Genomic DNA, 14,910 nt, shown 5'->3' with positions numbered 1-14,910 from the left:
ACATAATGTAACAATAGAAAATATCATTTTATAGATAAATATCTTATATATTATAATATCAAATATTCATAATATTTTCATAATAGTAGCCAATGAGTTATAGCTCAAATGGCATAGTCTCCTCATACTCAATTAAGAGGTTGCGGGTTCAGGTCTCCTATCTTTGATAAAAAAAAAAATTCATAATATTAAAATTTTATTTAGCCCTATTCTGTCAACATTTATCCTATCAAGCATCTGTGTTATACCAAATAAGGCTTTATAAGGATTAAGCACATGATTAACGATTATAAAAGTGTAAAAGTATTGTCACAAGATCTTTTTCCTATTCTGAAAGAATGTGAAAAGGTGAAAACTCAAGTGAAGTCGACTTCACGTGAAGTTGATATTGAGAGCTGTTAGATGATTTGACTGAATTTTCATCTAACGGCTCTCAGGTATCAACTTCACGCGACTGCACTTGAGTTTTCACCATGTGAAAAAGAAAAGGGAAAAATATGCGAAAATTCTTACTAGGTAATCCAGGCTTCAAATCTGTGGTCAATTGAATGGCCATGAGTTCTTCATCACAGATTGTCCCCAACACTGCCCTTGAGTCACCCAAATTAGCTATGATAAGACCTTCACCCTGGTTATTAATTATTGCTATTGTTATTATGTTTTCATGTCAAACAGTTTGATTTTAATTCATTGTTAGAGTTTTACGGGGACATCTATAATCATGCGTTTATATGATCTTTTAAGTAATAATTCTAAAAATTAATTATGAAACAATACATTAGTTATTTGTATAATAGTGCGTAGAAATGCTTTTTTAATGTATAAATTCATGTATTTAAATGATTATTTAAATAATGAATTAAAAAATAATTATTTCTACCATCATGAAAAAGTATTATTGAAGGTGAAGATTCACATGCAGAAGTTTTCATATGAAGTTGAAGTTTTCATATGAAGTTGATAGTTGAAAACCGTTAAATGATTATTTAGTCAAATTTATCAAATTTTTAAAGAAAAATCTAGGGGGCCAGCAACTTTTTCAAATTCAGGCTAACATGTAACCAGCAAGGAAAAGTGAGCCATTGAATGAAATCTCGCACCAATCTTACACCATTAAAATCATCATTGATGGCTATTTAATGGCTACAAATCACAAAAATTACTGGTCCCTAACACTCCTCAATTTTTAAATATCAGTTTCACGTGAAGACAAGTGTATGTGGGTTTTCATCATTATTAAATATCTATGTAAAAGTTTTTTCATAGAAACTAAATCTCAAAAAAAAAAAAAAAGTTTTTAAATATAGCAATTTGATGTGTAAAGTTTTACCTGTTTTATGACAACAATAGCAGTTGTTCCACTGCAAGAACAATCTAGATTCTCTTGCAACTTGATCTCCTTGTCCATGAGCTTGAAAGCACTTGTAACTGCTTCTTTCCATATCTGAAAATTCTTTGGATCCTTATGATTGTCACCTTTGACTGTGTCAACATGGTCGTTTAGGGTGTTGGAATCACCATTTTCTATGTTATTAATCCTTTCAAAGGCATTCTTTTGGGCAAGTATGAGTGAAGATAAGTTTCTGTTAACCATGTTGCTCACCATGCGTCCAGTCCTTCCATGCCCGTCAAAAACACCACAAAATATTCCATCTTCCATTCCATAACCCTAATAATAACATGGACAAATAGGGAATTTACAATAATTTTCTATGAATTTACATGGATTGGAAAATGACAAACTCTATTTTCTATTTATAATAAAGAATTTAATTTTGATGTACTATCAGTGCAAAGTAGTTTTTATACGAGTATCTAATTACGTAACGTCACAGTAAATATACATATCTTTTACATTGACTATGTGAATAGTCATCTAAAAGAACGGATGTAATTGCACGACTGTAAAAAACGTTTTTATACTGTCTGTGCATCAAAATTAAACTCTTATAATAAAATCCCAAAGAGTCACTTTATTTTAATCTATTAATTTAATTAATTGATTTGCACATATAGTATAAATGTTTTACACTATTATTCGATGAGATGTTTCTGTTTGAAATGCTTTTAAAATAATAGGTAGTGATTAATGAACTTATATATTCTATTAATATAATCATATATAATTGAATAATCATATATTTTTTTCTATAATGAATCGTGCTTATAAACTAAAACTTTATATTTGTTTGTAGTTTAAAAAAAAAAACATTCCAACTGAAAAATGTCTTCTAAAACCAAGCAAATCATTAATTACTAAAAAATGGCCATGAAATTTAATTGAAGGTTGTCATATGATCAACAAACAAAACAAACCTGGTAAATAGAAGCAGCATCTTGGTTGAGTCCTTTGGTCCCTTGTTTAGAGTAAGCAGAACAAAATTCTTGATTACCACTTACAACCTTGTTTGCTTCAAATGTTATCACACACTCATCATAAACTTCTTTAGGGGCCCCATGAATCTCAGAAGATGCAATGGATATACAGATACCCATTTCTTCTTTGTTGTTATGCAATTATTTTGGAAGAGTGAGACAAAGTCCTAATTAATTAAGTCCAAATATATATAGTAAGAAATTATTTTCCATATTAATAATAATAATAATTTAATGAGGCCTGTTACACATACAAGCATTTTTGCCTTACAAGCTATACAAGTTGGCCCAAGTCCAAGAAAAAATAACGCGCACCACTCCTTTAAATTGAGCGTCCAACACACGCGCCTTACAACACGTTCATTATGCCGCACTCTTCCTCTTCCTCCTCAATCAAAACGCAAACTGTCAAGATTCAAGCGACATTCGAAACAAACTACGATTCTGCGAAGAGTAGAAGAAATCAAGAAGAAAAGATACAAATCTCCATAAAAAATGAAGAAACATTATTCAAGGTACTGTTTTACTGTTCTTCTAGGTTTTTTTTCTAGATTGTCTCTGCCATGTGCCTCATCATTAACCAACAAAATATTAAAAGATTTCAAGAAGAAATATACTGTCTCCCCCCCTGATATTTGGTGTATTTCTTAAATCTTTTGGGTGTATTGCTTAAATCCTTTGGGTGTATTTCTGTAATCGTTTGGTTTATTTCTGTAACCGTTTGGGTGTATTTCTATAATCCTTTGGGTGTATTTTTGAAGTTCCATTATCTTCAAAACAATTTCAAAACTTGATTTTAGAAACCATGAAAATAAAAAAAAAAAAACAGAAGGAAATAAACCCTAAAAATGAAAAATCGAAAAAGGAAACGGAATCTTTTGAAAAATGGAAGTTATATATTCACGCTTTAATTGATTTAGATTGATTTAAAAGTCTGTTAAAGAGGTCCGTAACATAAGTAGCGCGTTTATGGAGTTTTGTTCTCTTCAAACTTGTAAAGCTTGTAAGCACAAAACACTTATATGCAGAGATTAATCCTAATTTAATATATAGTGCAGCATGTGTTAACTAGTGGCTGAATGCTTAGAGTTAAGTCCTAATTAATTAAGTCCAATAATTGATATGTATTTTAATGGTTAGTTATTTAATTAGGTTGTCCTAATACCTGCTTTAAGGGTCATGGTAGTGTGTATCATTATAATTATAAATTATTATCAACCATGCCTCAACAGGTTATGACTTTCTATTAAATAATAACCGTTGTGCAAAAAAACTGTTATATTATATTACTAACTTAATTATTCATTCATGATAACATTGAATTTAGTAAGGCTTCACTTCATTATTGCTGGATCCTATTCCTACTAGCTTCGTTTTTGTAGAGATTCCAAGTTGAAGGAAACAGAAAGATCCTATAAATAATTTAATACCTTAGTCAAATGGCACTATATGTAAATACTTGATCTGTGATTGAATTTCCATAACAAATCCTACCCCACCACAAGAGAAAGAAAAATAAAAAATAATTCAGATACAGTCATTAGCATTGACAAACACGATTTAGTTAAACAAGCCTATTAGGAAGCTAACAAAGAACCAATTAACTTCAACTAATAACCAATTATTGGATAATTGCCAAACAAGCCTATGTACAGTTTTTGAAATGTTCTTTTGAATTTTTTACTTAAATAAATGAAACACAAACCAATTTTACTTGATTCCCTAAAACAAATTTTCAAACATATTTTTTCTCTTTTTAATATTATATAAATCGTCCTAAGACGATAAGGATTATAGAATACGTTAAATATGACACCTTATAACGATTTATGCATGTATTGCCAAATTCAAAACCACCATAAATTGTGTCAGGGTGCCTATAGTTACAAATTAACTATAAATCGTGCCACCTTATTAGAATTTACGTGATTTTGGACTAAAATACAAAGGCCTGCTACGATTAATGTGCATTTAAAACCCTAACAACTTTGACGCGATTTATGTTATATTTGCTAAACCTAATAGGCCTACCATGATTCACATGCAATATGATAACCCTGAGGAACCTAGAACGATTTATGATGATAAAAATTCTATAAATAAACGAGTATGACGTAAACAAAGCACACTTGAAGTTTTGTGAGTTTAGGGAGAGATGACTGAGAGTATATTTTTGTTAGTTCATCATAGAAGGAAGATTGATGAAAATACAAGTGAAAGTATTGTGTTCTCTAGTAAAAAGCAGATAGGTGTGTTTGTAAATCCGCCAATGACTTTGATGGAATTACATAGTAGTATATTACAGAAGGCAGGAAAGTGTGGCAAAAAATATGTGAAAGGCCAGGTTATCCCTATTCATCAAAAGTTCTCACTTCTAGTAGCATAAGAAAATTTATCACCGCACTAACATCACAACCATCAAATTATCGACCACTTTATCCATGTCCCGTTAAAAAATTCGAACTCTAACATCGTTTAACCCAACCAAGAACCTATGAGATCACTAAACAGTAAAACCCACAAATCCTTATTAAAAATGTTCTAACATGCATATTCAAACTAATATTCATCAACATATCAGTGTAGTGAAAATAGCCATGACATCAACCAACTCAACTAAATTTACATTCCGATGACTAACCTCTTCGTCGATAAATCCGGCAACATGCGCAATACCGTTAAGGCGGTACATATTTCCGTGATTGGCCGCCATCCTTCCCGCAAGACGAATTCCTCCCACTCCGCTGCACAACCCAACCACCACTTTGTGCCTCACTACACCAGACAATGGTGGATCTGGCCCCGCCACCGCCGCATCGTCGCCAGTGGACCTTCGAACCCTCCGCTCATTGTCACCTCCTCCACCAGTGTAGGCTGTCCTCCTCCCAATCCTTTTCTCCCAAAGCTGGTCGAATATGGTGGCTCCTCCCACCCAAACGTAACTCGTCGCTGTGTGTTGAGGGAAGATTGAAGCAATAACTCGTGGCAGCCATCTTAGGGTAACTCTTCAAGCATTAATCGTCTCTGGACTTTATGGGTTTTCGAAGTAAACATAAATCGTACCAAGCTACCCAGGTTACGCTTTTGAACGTGAATCGTGGTAGGCCTTTGTGCTTTAGCCCAACTTCACATGAATTATGGTAGGGAGGAATGATTTACGTGTAAACATAACCCTACAAGCCCTGTGACAATTTACACTTAATCCTCCTAGACAATACATGCATAAATCATCCTAGGGTGCCATGTTTAACATATTCTATAACCTTTATCACCCTAGGACGATTTACATAATATTAAAAAAAAAGAAAATACGTTTGGAAATTTGTTTTAAAAAAATCAAGTAAAATTAGTTTTTATTTCATTTATTTAAATAAAAAACCTTTATCTTTTTATTTCTTCTCATTTCTATTTCTTTCTTATTTTCCTTACTACAACTTTACCTCTTACTACCAATCACTTATTGCTATTATAAATCTTATATCCTAAATCATAAATTGATTTTACTTTATTTCACTTTCAAATATTTTTTTTACTAAATTTTAGATATTTTTATTATTTTTAATTTAGGATATTTCTTTTTTATATTCATTTTTATTCGAATGTTGATCGATTTTCAAATTAATGGCTGAATTAATATTGCCTTCCTAGACTTCTTCTTAGTTAAAAAGAAGGGGTAGCGATTTCCAGTTACTAGAGGATGGTTGACAAGAATTCATAATATGATTTTATGATTATAAAATTTATACGGTAGCAACGATTACAACAAAATGTGGCTGTAGTTTAGTGGTAAGAATTCCACGTTGTGGCCGTGGAGACCTGGGCTCGAATCCCAGCAGCCACATCCCAAATATTTTGTTTTTAATAAAAATAGTAAAATTCTTGATAGTGCACTTCATTATTTAATTATTTATTAACAATTTAACATGGTCAGCTTGACAAGCATGCCAGAAGTTGAAGACATAGGTATTGAATTTTAGGAAATAATAAATTAGCATATGGGAAGTTGAAGACTAATATCATAGGTTATTTAGCTACTTTGCTTATGTAAACGGAGGTGTTATTTAATCTCAAACCTGAAAGGTCAATCCTTTGAAGTGTATATACAACCATGTAAGCAAGGATCAACGAGTTATCTATTAGTTACATTTTTAAGTGGACAAAACTTTAGGATTACATGAAAGGACAAACTTGAAAGGTTACATCCTACATATGACATGTGTCACAATTATAAAAGAAATGAAATAATATAGAAAAATAAATTCACTATCTATGTCTTTTTCTTTTTTGATTTTGTATTTGCTCAACTTGATCTCATTGGATTGTTTAATTTTTACAACTTATCATTGAACCTCAAGCTTTCTATCATGTGACTCAGGTTAATCTCTCGAATATTTTTCGTAAAAGACATGGTGACAAACACATGCTAGAATCTAGAACATAGTTCAACTACATGTAATAAAGTAATAACGTTTCCCATTAATTAATGACATGAATGATAACGTCACGTGTCATTTATGATTTATATGTCATTAACTCATTATTCTAAGTGACTCAAACGGAAAGAACGCGAATTAAATTAATATCATTGAAGCAATGTTTTTCATTTTTTTATTTCATGTTCAAAACTCTTAATTTTTAAACCTATTAATTTCAATTTTATTTTTCACATTAATACTTTAAGTTTTTTATTTTAAACGTACAAATATTTTTCATAATAATCTTATATATCGTAATATATATGTTATTTGTATAAAAAAAATATAGTTGACTAAAATGAAAAATTACATAGAGAAACGAAGAAAGTAAGCTTTCCTATGATCAATTAAAAGTGTTGATTATAATGTTTGGAGAGGTGTTTCCACAGCTTGGAAGGACGTAGAGAAGAATTATGTATGACGTATAGGCAATGAAGAACAAATCAGATTTTGGGATCATAATTGGGTGCCTAAAGTTGGAGGGCTAAAAAGATTATGCCATCTAATCTTTAAAGAGTTCTAGCTGCTAGGGAGCCAATGAAATATTTGTACAAAAGAACCATCTGGAAACTGATTTTGGGGTTCACCAAGGATCAAACTCTTGATCTTTCGGATCTAGAACTCTGATACCATGTCATGAAACAATTCATCCCAAAAACTTAAAGTGATGGGAAAAGGTAACACTAATGGTTACTATCTAGGGAGTGCTAGGGGAACAATGAAAATTTTGAACAACATGAACAACCACCAATCAAATGAAAATACACTACACCTTAATTTAATGCTACTAATTAAATTTACTCTTTTAACCCTATTAATTCACATTGTTTACACATTGTTCAAAAATCTTGTTGGTTACCTATACTTTTCCTATCTCTAATACTGAATCGGACATCCCTAAACCTCCATTGTACACATTGTACAACCATTCTATTGGTTCCTATACTTCCTCATCTTTAAATTCTATTGATAGGAGTTTATCTTTAAATTGAATGATTTTCTTTCTGTTTCAGATTGCAAGGATGTTAGTAACTTAAGGAGTGGCTGTAGGACACAATGGTGAAGAGGATCGTGTGCATGTCCCTGCCATCTCCTTGGAAGAGTCCAGACAATATTACCTGGGATCTCTCATCAGATGGAAGCTTTAGCATAAAGACTTTCTATCTCTCGCTGGATGATGCTCCTGTTGAACTGGCACGAATCTTCAGGATGGTGTGGGATTGGAAAGGCCCGGAGAGAAGAAGACGACACATGAGCCCATCCTCAACATGTCCCAACCAAGTGCAACTGAGTGGAGGAAACCACTCTCCATATTCTTAGAGACTGTCCCTTTGCGACTCAAATTTGGCAAGAGTTGATGTCTCCTACTCAATATAGTGTCTTTTTCTCTATCTTAAAACTAAGGATAAGTGGTCTTGTTTATTTGGGGTTACTACTTCCTCTCTTTGGTACGTTAGGAATAACCTAATCTTTGATGGTAAAGCAACAAGCACCTCAACTGTTTGGATCTTGTTGGTGCTCATCATAAAAGGAATCCAAGGTCTGACCTCCTTATTAGTTGGAAGCCTCCTCAGGAACATTTCATCAAGTTGAACGTGGATGGGTCTTATTTTCGTAACAATAATCATGCGGTTTGTGGTGGAGTGTTTTGCTACCACCTTGGCAGATTCCTCAAAACTTTTTCATGCAATATTGGTAGTTGTTCCATTACTCATACCAAGTTGTGGGACATTATTAGAGGCCTCCAAATTGCTGCAGCAAATCACCTCTCTAACATTGTTCTTGAATTTGATTCTCAAGCGGCGATCAACCTCGTTAAAAAAGGAAGTGCCTCATCTCATCCTTGTTATCCGCTTCTTGAAGATATCAGAATTGTCGCTGATCGGAGAAAAAATTTAAGCTGGAGACACACCTCCCGGGAAGCTAATAATGTTGCTGATTTACTAGCCAAAAAAGGACAAGAACTTCCTCATGGTGTCCACATCTTTGATATTCAACAGGCTCTGTNGTGTTGTTTTTGTTTCTTCCTTTTCTCTTTCTTGGGGTCTTTGACCCCCGCGGATCACCAAAAGACAAAAGTGTTGATTAGCCATATAAGGATTTGACTGAGGAGATTACACCCCCAAGTTGTACTCTTGTGGACTCCCAGCAAGAGATGGAGATAAATTCGGGGTAAAGTTGTAAACTAAATAGATTTTATCAGTCCTTTCTTTAAATGCTTTCCGTTCAAGTGTTCACAAGTTATTGTAGGTTTAAACTGTTGACCACCCACTTGGCGCCCATTATTATTATAACCTCAGAAGGCACATAAAACAGAGTACAAAATCTAATTCTCTTTTTTGTGGGTTGATTGAGAATTTTCTCACACTTGGGATTTCATACATGAAATATTCTAGTTCAGGGAACATATATAGAGTAGGGACACACTTGGAGCACGAAGCAAAATACACATATATCGTGTTGTTACAAAAACCACAAAATACCATATTCTATGCAATAAATTCTGTTTATTATCACAATCCCTAATACACAGGCATTCCTATATCTGAAAAAAATAATAATAAATTGAGAGACAAAACACAAGGAAAGGGAAAAAGAGCCCGAGGGGAAACAACCCAATAAAAATAGACACAGAAATTACAAGACACCAGGGCAACGATATCTTTTGTATGGAATTATTGACAATGCATAAACCACAGCATTAATGCGAGCCACACATGAAGGTTAAGAGCAAGAGATGTGTGGTGGTGTGTGTTGGGGGGAACATACGATACAGGTATCAACCTCCAAACCGTCAAGTATCAATCTTTGCTAGTTGTTGCCGGTCTCTGGGCTCCGGGAGGTGCAGTCGGCCTGGGGAAGTTATGATCAAATTCCATGCCTGCAAACTGTGGAGCCTCCACATATGGACTCTAGATCCATTTGGTAAAAAAAATGTCATTACAAAACTACTTTTAGTAATAACGATAAAAGAATAAAATAAAATAACAGCTGTTGGAGGTTAAAATTGCACCTGGGATACAGAGTTAGCTTGATCTGAAAAATCACGACCTGCGGAATTCAGTGATGCACTAGGAGAACCAGCATTATTGCTAGTTTCATTTCCGTTCAACTTATGTAATGCTTTATTTACAACATTTTCTTCCAAATTCCCATTGGTTGGCTTTACCCTCTACATTGACATCAACGTTATTTCACAATCAGTGGGCAAAGTTAATAACAAGTACATAGAGGGAAACACATGGAAAAGAAATATCACCTGGAAGATTTTGCCAAGAGTTTTCAACCCCTTGGCTCGGGCACGAAGTTCTTCTTTCTTGACATTGTTGTCTTGAAGAACCTATAGTTAAACACATGATCTAAATTAAAGCAGGCCTAGAATCCATATCCGGTTTATGAAATACAAGGTGACAGTGGTTGAGCAAAACCAACCATTTGACACACTCGTGAGAGTGTGGCTTCAATGTCGGCAACGTTAAGTTTCCATAAAGAATCAGTCATTAGCTGCTTGTGAGATTGCATGTATTGTTCAAGCTCTTCTTCAGTATAGTTTCCTTCTGCACTGAGTTGCTTCTTCATATCCTCTTGCAGTTGGATCAAAGCAATGGCCCCTAGAACAAACCACCCAGGAAAACCAATTTCAAAACCACCAGTTATAATAACTTTTTGTCCCTTGTGTCTGTTTAGTTATTTGAAGATAAAAGAAAAGTGAAATATTAAAAGTAGGTTGGATGATGTATGGTCCACAATCTGCAAAGGATTTGGATGCACTATGATTTTGCAATCCCAAAATTAACTTAACCAAATCAAATAGTTTAGCCTGAATGGGCTTGGCTAGCGTATTTTGACCCCAAACAGTCTTACTCAATTTCTTTCTTCATAATGACAAAGTTTAGGTAGGGAGAAGCACCGCTACCCCCACCAGGGCAAGGGAAGACCCCCAACCTCTTTGAGGACTCCCGAGAGGGATGACAAGTCAGATTGTCCCTCCAAAAAGGTCCTCACAGTGCTCCACCCTTAACCAACTGTGCTACCTCTTGTTGGAGTCATATACCTTCATCTTTTAACTTCTATAAAATTATTTAGTAGGGAATACAAATGAGAATAGTTTAATGTGTAGTGCAATTGTGCAAATAACACGTTTAGATTAAAGTTAATATGTGAGCTGGAATTAAGAATCCATAGCATAGCAAGGAAGAGCTGAAAAAGAGGTACAAAATATGATCACCTGTTGCTGCTGTAACTTGGGATTTGATAAAATGCCCTTTGTTTCTAAACCATTCAGCAACAAACGGCACACCCAAGTAAATTGCTTTCTTTCCAAGTTCCTTTGCTGCCTGCCTTGCGTATATGTAGCCAATTGTATTTAGCATATCAACACCATAAGCTGTAGAAAGACAACTAATTTATTAAGCAAAAGCAGTCCCTGAGTTAATGTTGTATTATACACACTTCAAATACTTGAGATTAGCATCAGGCTAAGGTTTTACAAGTCAACATCTTAAGCATAACATGATTTTAGGAACAAAACAAGTATACATTTCAACGAATTTTGTTACAATAAAATGTTATTTGTGATAAATTGCGTTGAGCAGATAGATTTGCATCACTTTCACCTATTGAAATTAGTCTTTCAGCTGAGGCATAGTAGACAGTACCTGCTTTGGACAATCGGGCTACTTCTGCTTCTGCATGATTAACAAAGTCCTCTTTGTTTCCTTGAACATATTGGTTGAGTCTACCTTTCAGTATCTCTGCAAGCTTTTCTTCTCTCTCCTTCTGAACAACCTGAATGAAGAATAAAATGTTATGGAGGGAATGCTTCATTCACTTGAGGCAATTAAGTAATAACACACTTTGGAGGGTGTCTGACCATTCTGAAAATATGGATTTAGTTACCAAGTGCATACATTAAACCACTTAATATATTAAGTGAAGTATGGCAAAGAGAAAGCAAAATAAGCTTGGAGCCATGATTGAGAAAGTTTGTGAAGCTGTACCCTCATTTTCTCTTGTAAAATTTTCGGATCAAATTGTTCCCCTTCAGTAAACATATCCATTGAGGCCATTGATGCCAACGCCAACTGGCCTATATACTCCTCAAAAAGTTCACTACCGAAAAGCATGGCAAAGATTGCTGCAGGGTCAATAATTGATTCGCTGAAAAGAACAGAAAAAAATTAAAAATTTAGGTATAATCCTCACCATTGATGTTAGAATATTACTTAATATATTGTAAGGTTTAAAAAAGGAAACTAACGTTGAGATTCCCGATTTCCCATGAGCATCATAAGCTTGCCTTTGAGCTGGATCACTCAAAACTTGGTAAGCTTCACCCAAAACCTAATACCAAAGCAAAATTCCAAAATTAGAGTGGTAAAATGATTTGAACAACGGTAAAATCCAAGCTATGCATAATGAATAATGAATACAATGGCTCAAGATAATACCAATTTTATTAAAGGCATACTCCCAACATGCAGCTCAGCCATTAAAGATAACAAAAGCATAAAAGGTCAATAAAATAAAATAAAGAACATTTGATGAATGTGTATGAAGATACAAAACAAGGTAAATGTAAGTGAGGCTGAAATAGTTCAATTTATTGGTAGACTTGTTAACAATGGCAGGTATACAACGGTTAACAATATTTTATTATTTAAGGTTCTTCACCGACCATGCTCAACTTGACAAGTAGAAAAGGATATTATTGAGGAAAAGATATATTGTAGCCTTTACAACTCAAAATTGGCTTAAAAATAATGGGAGATGATGCCTTAATACAACTAAGACATGTAGAATGGCTCTACCAACTACATGAAAGGATAGTGAAATTTCTTATTGCAATCCTCTTACACAACTCAAATGAAGTTTTACAATAAAGTGCCTTCAAAATAGCAGGTCTAATTAAAATATAACACCCTCACCTGAAAATTTTGTGCAGCAAGTGGGTCATTGGGGTTTTTATCTGGATGCACCTGTCGTGCCTTCAATTATGAAGATGAAAAATAATTGGTTATACTTTACAAATTGGAAATAGGCCAAAGAACCACTGATCTTCAGATTCAATATCCAATATACAATATGATACAACAACAACAACAACAAAGCCTTGTCCCACTAAGTGGGGTCGGCTACCAATATACAATATGATATTTGTAGAAATTGATAAGACTCAGCATCTCTCTTCTGGATTTCCAAAATTATTCATTTTAGTAGAAGCATTTCATGTCTATTGTATATTAGGCTTATTGCAGGGAAAAAGTACACAATTTACTTAGGCAATCAAACCTACGCGCATCCACTGCTTTCAGTTCACTAAATGGAAAAAATTCAAATTGATACATCTAAATTATGAGTATTTGAACAGATTGTAAATGAAATTAATTATTCAAATCATATAATATTAATTCTTCTGGGGAAATAATTAATCGATGTATTACATATGGCAATAAAAGTAGAAAACAGATGACGCCCACAAGCAAAAGATAGATAAATTAGATACCTTCATATAATAAGCTTTCTTGATCTCGGCTTCCGTTGCTGTGGGACTGACACCCAGCACGTCATAATATTCCGTCTCCTTAACCATCTCAATGTCCACGAGCAGTAGATCAGTAGTCGGATGAAAGAGTGCCTATAATTATCAGATTTTAAGTAACCAATCTGCAAGGGTGAGAATATTTGGGACAATAAGTATTCCAAATTGCCTATACTAGCACAACATAAGCATTCCAGGTTCGTTTACAAATCCTGTAATACTTTTAGATACATTCATTCTCATACATAATATTTGTTAACTACTCATTGAAAGAAGAAAACTTAGTTGTGAAATATGTAGCTGCTTGAAATTTGAAGGAATCACAAAAGGAGGTTCCTCCAATCGTGAATCAATAGCTGATTTTCATATAGGCACCATGCAAAAGGTTGCTTGTTTAGTAATAATGCAACAAACACCCGTGTCTGACTGAAATGCCAAATAAAATTCACCGAATCACAATATTACACGGTTTAGGGTTTTTACTAACCAATCATTTCTAAAATCACCGATTAAGAAACAGATCTATATTGGTAAAACCTAATTGACTTTTCAGCAAAACCCTAATGATAATGATAATAACAGTAATAAGAAAGAATATAATCAGAAATTGTGTCTTGAAACAATAGGATTGTGATTCCAAGGATCTTCATCTGATAATTTCGATCTTGGCTCTAAGCGGCAGTCAAGTGGCTACTGAATAAGCCCCTGCTGTTGACTCTATTATAGAGCCTTTGACCATTATTATCATTATCGATAATCATAAAGATTAATTTGGTAGTAAGCTCCATAACCAGGAAAACAATATTAGAATCAATAAATGAGGCAAAAAGACGGAAACATAAACAGCGATCTCACCAGGAATTAGCGGAAGTGAAAAGAAAGGATCGAAATCGGAAAGGGGGCTCAAAGGATTTGATTTCTGCCATGAGGCAGCTGCTGGCTTGGTTAAATGAGACCAGAACACATGGCAAAGGGCGAAAAGATGGACCAGTTTTATACTCGTGTATGTGTCTTGGAAACCCTAATGCTACTTGTCTGTTTAAGCAGATTCTGAAAGCCCAATTAAATATCCAACTTTGGGCCGAACATCTTGATAAAATAAAAAAAAAGGATAAGTTAACCGAAAAAAAAAATAAAGGATAAAAATACTTTCAAAATATTTTAAAAAGCTATTATTTTGTTTGATGTTGTTTAGTTTTGCGTTTCAATATAAAGAAATATTTTAAAATGCTACTAAAATTAAAAGATAATGATAAAAATATTTTTTAAATGCTTTAAATTTGTTAACGATAAAAATACCTTCAACATATTCTAAAACACGACTAAAATTAAGCGGTATCATTTTTTATAACCGGTGTGCATTTAACTCAAAATTTTGTGAGAATAATAAAATAACTATTTAAAAAACCAATTTAAAATTTGATTTTTAAATTTTTGTGTTTTTTAAAAAAATCATTTTTGGCCGTGAAAAGATAGCAATAAAAGCATCTAAGTTATTTTATTTTAATGTTACAAAAA

The 14,910-nt window shown here is 33.6% G+C and overlaps 2 protein-coding genes and 1 non-coding gene across 6 annotated transcripts in view; 1 reads left to right on the top strand and 2 right to left on the bottom strand.

Moving 5' to 3' along the window:
- The window catches only part of LOC107605550 (probable protein phosphatase 2C 72), a 3,871-nt gene extending 1,318 nt beyond the window's left edge, over window positions 1–2,553 (bottom strand). For both annotated transcript variants that reach the window (XM_016307459.2, XM_016307458.2), the window contains exons 1-3: window positions 2,317–2,553; window positions 1,331–1,669; window positions 514–628 (exon numbers count right to left, since the gene is read on the bottom strand). In XM_016307459.2, coding sequence (XP_016162945.1) covers window positions 514–628; window positions 1,331–1,669; window positions 2,317–2,496 — 634 coding nt within the window. In that variant the 5' untranslated portion in view covers window positions 2,497–2,553. The remainder of the gene's footprint in view (window positions 1–513; window positions 629–1,330; window positions 1,670–2,316) is intronic.
- On the top strand, window positions 6,146–6,217 carry TRNAH-GUG. The gene has a single exon. It is a non-coding gene; the product is annotated as a tRNA-His (tRNA).
- On the bottom strand, window positions 9,263–14,406 carry LOC107605548 (chaperone protein dnaJ 10). 3 transcript variants are annotated; one of them, XM_016307455.2, is made up of 11 exons: window positions 14,248–14,406; window positions 13,357–13,517; window positions 12,779–12,838; window positions 12,112–12,194; window positions 11,852–12,011; window positions 11,510–11,639; window positions 11,080–11,238; window positions 10,284–10,462; window positions 10,111–10,191; window positions 9,865–10,023; window positions 9,263–9,763 (listed from the first exon to the last, which is right to left on the bottom strand). In XM_016307455.2, the coding sequence occupies exons 2-11, from the start codon at window positions 13,441–13,443 to the stop codon at window positions 9,653–9,655; spliced, it is 1,209 nt and encodes a 402-aa protein (XP_016162941.1). In that variant the 5' UTR covers window positions 13,444–13,517; window positions 14,248–14,406; the 3' UTR covers window positions 9,263–9,652. The 3 variants fall into 3 exon arrangements, with proteins under 3 accessions (XP_016162941.1, XP_016162942.1, XP_016162943.1); XM_016307456.2 differs by having other exon boundaries at window positions 13,357–13,488; window positions 14,248–14,401; XM_016307457.2 differs by lacking the exon at window positions 12,779–12,838.

Source organism: Arachis ipaensis, chromosome B06 (assembly GCF_000816755.2).
Source record: "Arachis ipaensis cultivar K30076 chromosome B06, Araip1.1, whole genome shotgun sequence".
NCBI classification, from domain to species: domain Eukaryota; kingdom Viridiplantae; phylum Streptophyta; class Magnoliopsida; order Fabales; family Fabaceae; genus Arachis; species Arachis ipaensis.
This window is presented reverse-complemented; position numbering and strand designations above follow the sequence as displayed.

What these genes read in the sequence shown, in the direction of transcription:
- LOC107605548 (XM_016307455.2), bottom strand. Translation starts at nt 13,443, where the DNA reads ATGGTTAAGGAGACGGAATATTATGACGTGCTGGGTGTCAGTCCCACA. An exon ending in AGAAAGCTTATTATATGAAG is followed by an intron (nt 12,839 to 13,356) that starts GTATCTAATTTA and finishes TCATAATTGAAG; the next exon opens with GCACGACAGGTGCATCCAGA. An exon ending in AGCCCGATTGTCCAAAGCAG is followed by an intron (nt 11,239 to 11,509) that starts GTACTGTCTACT and finishes GTCTTTCTACAG; the next exon opens with CTTATGGTGTTGATATGCTA.